Source organism: Lactuca sativa, chromosome 1 (assembly GCF_002870075.4).
Source record: "Lactuca sativa cultivar Salinas chromosome 1, Lsat_Salinas_v11, whole genome shotgun sequence".
Classification (NCBI taxonomy): Eukaryota; Viridiplantae; Streptophyta; class Magnoliopsida; order Asterales; family Asteraceae; genus Lactuca; species Lactuca sativa.
The window spans coordinates 39,693,283-39,701,934 of NC_056623.2; the positions used below are offsets into that span (position 1 = coordinate 39,693,283).

The 8,652-nt window shown below is 31.2% G+C and overlaps 1 protein-coding gene and 1 non-coding gene across 2 annotated transcripts; one reads left to right on the forward strand and one right to left on the reverse strand.

The window, feature by feature from the left end:
* Window positions 1-229: 229 nt before the first annotated feature.
* On the forward strand, window positions 230-300 carry TRNAG-GCC (transfer RNA glycine (anticodon GCC)). The gene has a single exon. It is a non-coding gene; the product is annotated as a tRNA-Gly (tRNA).
* A 4,339-nt stretch (window positions 301-4,639) lies between these two features.
* On the reverse strand, window positions 4,640-5,393 carry LOC111910698 (ethylene-responsive transcription factor ERF084). Its single transcript, XM_023906530.2, has one exon. It carries the CDS (start codon window positions 5,376-5,378, stop codon window positions 4,746-4,748), a length of 633 nt encoding a protein of 210 aa, XP_023762298.1. The 5' UTR covers window positions 5,379-5,393; the 3' UTR covers window positions 4,640-4,745.
* Window positions 5,394-8,652: the final 3,259 nt, after the last annotated feature.

An 8,652-nucleotide genomic window follows, 5' to 3' on the forward strand; every position in this document is an offset into this window, starting at 1 on the left:
ATATACATCATCAAAAAATAATAATCAGATTATATTCCGTGTAATAACGATTGGGATTGCATACCAAACCTCCTATGTGGGCACATCTTTAAATCATATTAAGATAATATTTTATATTCACTAATTTTTGAAGAAAAATTGAACATTTACGAAATAAAGTAAAGTTTTTTTTTTATCAAATTCCTAAATAAGGAAATATATCATTTAACCTTGAAGGAGATAACAAAAGGCACCAGTGGTCTAGTGGTAGAATAGTACCCTGCCACGGTACAGACCCGGGTTCGATTCCCGGCTGGTGCAATCCTTCAGTGATCTGTTTTTTAGTTAGTTATCGATCACGTTTGTTTACACTCCTCGGAATTATTTCTCCAAACAACTTTTGTTGATAAAGAAACCACCGACTTCTCATTTGAATTTATTTTTTGGTTTTCAATCACTTTCTTTACTTGCAGCTATTTATAGGTGTAACAAATTTTGAATTAAAGAACCAATACCAATAAACTAAGACAAAGCAAACAATTAAAATGACAATCAAATACACCTAAAATTTAACTTTAAAAATATCTACATATTTTATTATTTTACTATTCTGTAAAAAACACGTTAATTTAAAAGAGAAGACACAGTTCTCCTCTGTCTCCCAACACATTGGTAATCACTCATTTAAAAATATAAATATCTTTGCTTTATCTATTTTAAACCTCAAATATAAAAAGATTTCTTTGTTTCTTGGTGTATCTAATTTTAACCCAAATACGATTAATATCGAAAGTTTCATTCTTTTTACTTTTTATGTTTATATTGTGAGTGTTCAAAGTCCTATTCATATGGATTTGGCCAAATTTGTGATCTAGAGTAAACTAAACATATATCAAATACTAAAACTCTCATTCCACGAATTGTTTAAATTTTAATGGTCACCTGTTGAAAATTTTCATTGTCATATATTTACTAGTTACAACTTGAATGGCTTGATTTACCATTTATGCTTAGTAATTTTTGTAACACTAGTCAAAATAGGTCAAAAACAATCACATGTGATTATGTCAATCATGTAATGTAATTTTTGTTAAACTAGTAACGTGATAACCTTACTATGTAATTCATGTTAAAGTATGAAGTTTCATACATATTTTATGATACAAGTCAAAGTATACGTCCATACGATTCCAAAAATATAGAGAACGTCTAAATCTGACTTCGCATGAAGAAGTTATGATAAACCGAACACTATAAAATCTCTATAACATAAGGAATTTAAAATAGGCTTAGATTTAGCTATTGGAGTCTAAAAGAGAGTTGCAGTGCTCGTAAATACATACGCGTAGATATAAAGAACGTCAAAAACGAAGTACGTATGCAAAAGTTACGACCTTTCGAAGTTACAGCTGTCTGAGAGCACGACACGTGTCAAAAACCCTAATCTGACTGGACTCACAACGTGAGGAGTCAAAACGCCACATTTCGAAGCTAGAAGTCTACGGAACGATAACCCAAAATCTCACGACGTGAGCTAGGTTTTCTCACGACGTGAGGACGCTGCAGGACACTATTCAAGGCTAGAAAACACGCGTTAAAGCTACGGGATGACTCTTGCCATAGCTCACGACGTGAATATATCATTCTCACGTCGTGAGAGGCCAAAAATCAGCCTATAAATAGCAAGTCCGGCCTCCTCTCTCCTTACACCATTTCTTTTCCCTCTCTTTCTCTCTCTCTCTCTCTCTCGTATGCTGAAGCCGTTTCGCTTCCCGAGCCCCAACGACCTCGTACCGCTGACCGTTTCTGCTTAGATTATATAAAATCATGCTACTAAGGTGAGTTTCACGGCCCTACTTTCTAATATTTTCGGGGGAAAACGCATGCTAAATATTATATATACATTATTATTATGTCTATATGATAGTATATTAGTATCAACGTAGATAGTTATAATAACCGAGATATAGTTATTTCGTATATGAAATTATACAACTATCGTAAAGTTGTTAGTATGTTATTGTTATAGTAGTATACTAATGTATATCTTGAGTTATACTTAGGATTCTATATATATTATGTGTGCGATATAGTTCCAGAGTTATACTCGGAAGTCCTATATGTTAATTGATAAATATGTTGTTATTATTGGTTTTATGTCAAGATAAAACCATGTTTGTTATATGTTGTTATTATTGGTTTATGTCAAGATAAAACTGGATATGTTATATGTTGTTATTGATTAGTTTTATGTTAAGATAAAACTAAGTATAGCTATTGATAGTTTTATGTCAAGATAAAACTAGGAATGTTATATGTTGTTATTATTGGTTTTAGGTCAATATAAAACCTGGTTTTACTTCAAGATATAGCTGTTATACTGCCTAAATGTTATGAAGTTAGGAGTAATGTTTAAAAGCATAGTCTAGTGACTTAGGGTTTTAGACATGAAAATGCTTTTGTTGTTAGAGCTATAGGAAGCCGTCAAAGTCTACATGAGTTACCTCATTCATCAACTAAGATTGGGGATCTTAGTGGAAGTCCTCTGACCTGTAACCGTTAATCCCGTGTGAGCGAGGAAGTCGTGTATGAATAAGATACGGGTTGACTCCACTCGTGGTTGATTACAACCCAAGACAAACGAGTGACGATTCGTTCCTTTTATTTTTATTCCGGCGTCGATGTGTGCGGTGTTGTTTCTCATGGTAAATCATGAGTGTATTGTTTCTCATGGTAAATCATGAGTGCATTGTTTTGTCAGAGGTTTTGTTGTCAAGCAGCGGTTACGGAATCATGGTAGCAAATTGTTAGAAGCATTATACTTTGTTGTTATACAAGTATTAATGTTAAGTATAAGTTTCCCCCTACTTATACCCTAGGTACTACTTGTATATTAAGTAGATAATTATACCCAACACACATACTCGTATAGAATTGAAATATATTTATACATAGTGGTTTTACTCGTATAGAACTGAAATAAGATTTATACATAGCAACTTTCGTTTGTATGGAATTACAAACACTTATATTCATGGTATATGAGACTTATAGGTATATACTTATTTGATAAGTAAACTTTTATACCTAGGATATATATAGTAAACGTTGGAGAGTCAAAATTATACTTTCAAAACTATACTTTTGAACTTGAGAAAAAGTGTTATTTTTATATGGAGTCAAAACCTTTGAACTCACCAACTTTTTGTTGACGTATTTTAAATTGCATGTGTTTTCAGGAAGTTAATAACTATGATACGAGAAATGACGTTACACTGCCCGGTGTTTCCGTCGACGGTCGGCGTGTGATAATTTTGGATAGAAATATACACAAAATTATATTGTCCAACTAGTTATAACTTGAAATGTTTGATTTACTATTTATGTTTAGTGATTTTGGAGAGCAATATACACAAAAGATGCTTTATATTGTTTATGCAATTTCTGAAAATTACTTTGTTTTAACTTTTCTTTTGAAATAAAATTGATAGTTTTAAAATTTAGAATTTTTATTTACATAAAAGTTGTAATCTTGTATGGGGAAATTTTTTTGATTCCCCACCAACATCTCCATATCCCATGGGAATAAAAAGAGGCACATGCATTTATATTTTCCAATAAGGATGAGAATTGGTTCCCTACTCCGATATCATCTCTATAACAACTTAAAATAGATTGAAACATCCATTTTTCTAAAACATTTTATAATTTATGAACCAATAAGTTCAGTCTCTTTCGGTTAAAATTTTTAGATTTACTCCTCATAACAATGATCGACCGTATATGGTGTGTTCGACATACAACGTTTGGGAACTTCTGACTTTTAGCTTTTAAAAAAACGCTAGTAAAAAAGAAAAAAACTCGTTCGGCGACAAAAACGTTTAACTTTTAGCCTAAATAAAACGTTCCAAAACCAAAAATTACATGAAGTATCTTTCAACAAAACGCTTCAAAATCAAACACTACCTGCTATCAGCTAGTTCTGTCCAACGCCCACAATCGATATATGAATGCCTAAACAGTAGTAGATTAAAAGAAACTTCCATTAAGAGGTCAAATGTGATAAAAATATGTGTCAACCTTAACCTTGGTATAAATCACAAGATACGTGTTAATATTGGTATAGGCTCATCTAACTCTTACGAGGGTGCGAACACGTGTCTTTTCAATTTTCGATTGGTATATCAATTTTTTTTATATGTAAAAGCACTAGGTATAATACTCATGTTACATGCGTTAATTAAAAAAAATTAAATATATAAATCTAAATATTAAGAATTTTGGATTTATAGAAAAAAATAAGAAAAACAATGAATTATTAAAATTTATTTTTTTATCTTTTAAATTTAAATAAATAAACAAAATAAACCTAATGAGTTTTAATTTAGAAATTTTGAAATAAAAATGTGAGTCTATTAGTGAAATTGATATTCATTTATTACTATATTTATTGTATTTATTAAATTAAAGTATTATATGTAATTTATTAAAATAGAAAACCCATGAAATGACATGTGAAAAAGAAATTAATTTAAAATAACCATAAAATAATATTTTACAAATTAAATGAGAATATGACAAATAATATTTTACAAATTAAATGAGAATATGACAAATATAAAAAAAAAAAAAAAAAAAAAAATTCATTTATCACAGTAGATTAGATAAGAAGTCTCTTTCAAAGAACTATATAACTTCACAGAAACTTCGGAATTTGGTGGCTAACATATGATTGATGAAAAAAGCATATATAGACTGCATAAATTTTAGGTGGCTTCCACATTACTAATTCCGGTCATCTTCATCATTTCCCTATCGGAATTACTGAACAACTGAGCCACCGAGGTCACTACGTGGCACTTATTGGTACTACATGTGCTACTGGACTTTTTCTTCTTGACTTCTGCCGACGACGAAGATGCTGAAGACCTCGTTGGAAGCGGAAACACGGATGGTATCTCGAAGTTAGTCCTTGCACTAGCACCTCTCATCCGCCTTGCCGCTGCGTCATACGCACGCGCCGCTTCCTCCGCAGTGTCAAACGTCCCCAGCCAATGCCTGCAACGCCCTATCTTGTCACGTATCTCCGCTGACCACCTCCCCCACGGCCTCTTCCTCACCCCTCTGTAACTCTTCTCCACACCACCATTATTCTTAACCGGTTTGGACTTTGATCCTTCGCTGTGACCACTTGATGTAACACTACTTTTTCCGAACAGAACCTGTTCTCCGACCACGGCGGCAATGCCTTCCAGAACAATAGGGTTTCCGACGGCTATGTGTTCCGACGAAATATTGGTTTCCGGAGACGGGGTTTCAAGATTTTGGTCGAAAATCGAGGAGTTTTCTAGAATTTGAGGTGTGGTCATGAAGGAATTGTAGAAAAACTGAGTGTTCATTGTTTTGGATGCTATGTTTTTAGTGGAAGTGGAGATGAAACAGTATCTATCTTCTGTTTACTAGCAGTAGGATCTAAAGAGGCACACGAAAGCTCTGCATGGGATATGGTGAGTGTACCCTTACCATATTTATACACCAAGTTGATCCGACCCGAAATACTAAGAACAACCAATTTCATATGTAGCCAAAATTTCGAGATTACATTAGAAAATACATGGAATATTTTAGTACGGTATATAAGAATAATATTTTCGTATTGATTTTCTTTTCAAAAGCAACATATCTATGTATTAACTTAATTATATGATTATATCATTATCACCTATCTTATCTTACATTACATGAAAGTAATTTATATTATGAAATTTAAAAACTATTTACATTTTAGTACATCAAAACAATTCTTCTAGTTACTTATTAAAATAAGTAAATTTATATTTGTAAACGGATAAGTGAGTATTTGTAACGAAAAGTTTTATATAATTCGACTTTGAAATGGCGGCCCTGGGGTGTGTGGACGGTGCGGTCGCATAGGGCTTCCGATTTCAAAAAGTCTCTGAATTTTGGGACAAATTTATAGTTAGTGTGTTGGTATTTTTGTAAAATACATTTTTATGTGTTATCATTAAATAAAATTAGTTGTGTCTTCTAAAATGCTAGAAAATCAATGTTTAAAAAATTGTAATTCATTTTATTTTTTCCTTTTTAAAGTTGTTTATAACAATTATAACTTATTATTAAGAGTGAAGAAATGATGTTGTGACAGGGAATGTACAAGATGTTTGTTAACAAATTTAAAATTTGAATTTAAGAGTAGCAAAATTACTAAATAGTAGTATTTTACAAAAAAAAATTATGGGGCTTTACTTTCATTTTCATACAAAGCTTCGAAATATGGGGGTCGGACTTGCGATTATGCGAGGCAAAATAATACAGTAAATAATGTGCGACCTATATTGTCAATCTATTTCTATAAAAGTACAAAGTCTGACTTTTATATATTATACTAATGACATGGGGCTGAAAGCCTTGTGATGGGTAATTGTGGGATTTATTAGGTTATCGTCATGGTGGCGTAAGTTGGGAAAAGATTGTTTTGACATTTGGGTGATGGGTTTTAGTTATGTGGGTGGGAGACCATGGTATATCTGATGGAAGGCAAGATGTGACCATCGTTTTCAGACCATGGACTCGTTGGTAAGACGATGATTCTTTGATTTACGAGGTCCAGTTCAGCCTTCAGCCACTGCTTCGTGTCATGTGTTGCTGCATGGTAAATATCATGTACCATCATCACATTAATGTGAAAGTCTTCAAAAGATCCTCATACATCCAAGACTAAATCTTTCGTAAAACTTACATTTTTAGATTTTGAAAAAATATATATAATATATAGGTTTCCTTTTTTTTTTTTTTTGATTTTGTATTATATATAGTCATTAATTTATAAAGAATTTGAAATCAAATATCAAAACAATGGTATAATGATCAAGTTGTTTTTGGTGACCTTTTATTAGATTTTGATTGATAAAAATAGTATGTTGGTATTATGGTGTGAATTTTCAAAGTTAGATAGTGTTGTGCGATTTAAATATGTGTAATGAGTTTTGAAACTGGTTTGGTGTAGAGGATGTGGTTTACCTTTAAAAAAAATTGTTGGTTCCATATCGAAATGATTGTTCAGTACATAAAAGGGAAGATTTTTTTGATCCCCCTATGTTAGTACAAAAATGACGCATGAAAGATGTCTTATTCTTACGAAATGTTAACGCAAAATAGATAAATATTTTCGTTACTTTTTAACCAAAACCCAGTCAAACTTATGAAATTAATGACTTGATTTTTTTTTTTATGTGGCGTGAAATATATGCATTAGATTATATTAGCCTTGATATTGTTTCTTCTGAATCTTGTTTGCTGTTTTGTGACATTGTCACAAATATTATAAAAAACAAAACAAATCAAAACTTAAGTGTAAAACTATAAATGAACCAAGTAGAAAAACTATAAAACTTGGTCGTTGTTTACTGAAACTTTCCTAACTTTTAAGTTCAATTTAAATCATTTCCTGGTTAAAATTTAAAATTTTCCATAATAACAGAACGTAACTAGAATAGAGTGCTTAAATCTTTTTATAAAACAACATATTAACGAATGTGGAAAAATAATTAAATTTTATTTCTACTTAATGAAATTATTTATAATAATTAAGTAATATTATATAAAATTTTGAAAGTACCCTCCAAATTTTAAAACGACCGATTAGATATTTAAAACAAAAACTTTTTTGAAGCATCTCGCAGTTATATATGACGGGAAATCTAAACAAAGTACGAATTTTGCAGTTAAAAGGGAACTAATGACACATGATGACGCAAACTAATGACAAATCATTTGATGATTCTCTGAATAATATCAATATTATTGTATTTTTTTTTCAAAACTATTCCATTTAGTATCCCCAAAGTGCTTAATGTACCTAGTGTCATCCATTTGTTTATCCCTTAGACTTGAAGGAGTGGAAAGGAGTGGACTGCGGTTCCAAGCCATACCCTTGCCACCCGGACCGCAAACCCCCTGGGTGCGGTTTCCTACGGTTTTGGCCGCAGTGCGGCTAGAAATGGCCGCACCCTCTTTCTTATTTCTCTTTATTTATGTGTCTTTCTCTCATCTCTTTCTTTCTCTACCATGGTTTCCACTCCCTGAGTGTCGTAAAGAATCACACTTTATATGGTAAAAATGATGTAACTTCTATGTGTCAAAGGAGGGAATGTGGTTCCTATGACACCACCCCCTCCAGCCTTATGATTTGATGAGGAGGGTAATTATAATAGCACCACCTAGAACTAAAGGGTTAAAGTATCGGTATCCCATTTTAGTTCTTATCATACCTCTTAATCATTATATTTATTGTTTTCTTTAAATAACCATAATTATTACATAATAATATTACCTGTTTATTATAAATAATTACATATGACATAATTCTCATTAGTTCAACCTTTTAAATTGTACTATCTTTTATTTTAATATAGATTAGGTTATTTTATTCATTTATTTATAATTATTATTATTATTATTTATTTATTTATCTTTGTTTATATGATTTAAAAAAAATCTATTTTGGCGTTTTGTTTGAAAACATATTTAATGTTTTGTCCAAATAAAATTCTGGTGTTTTTCTATTTATTTATATTATATTTGAGGTTTAGTTCAAACTTTTGTTTGAATATATTTTTAATTTTTATTTTTTTAATATTTATTTTATGGGTT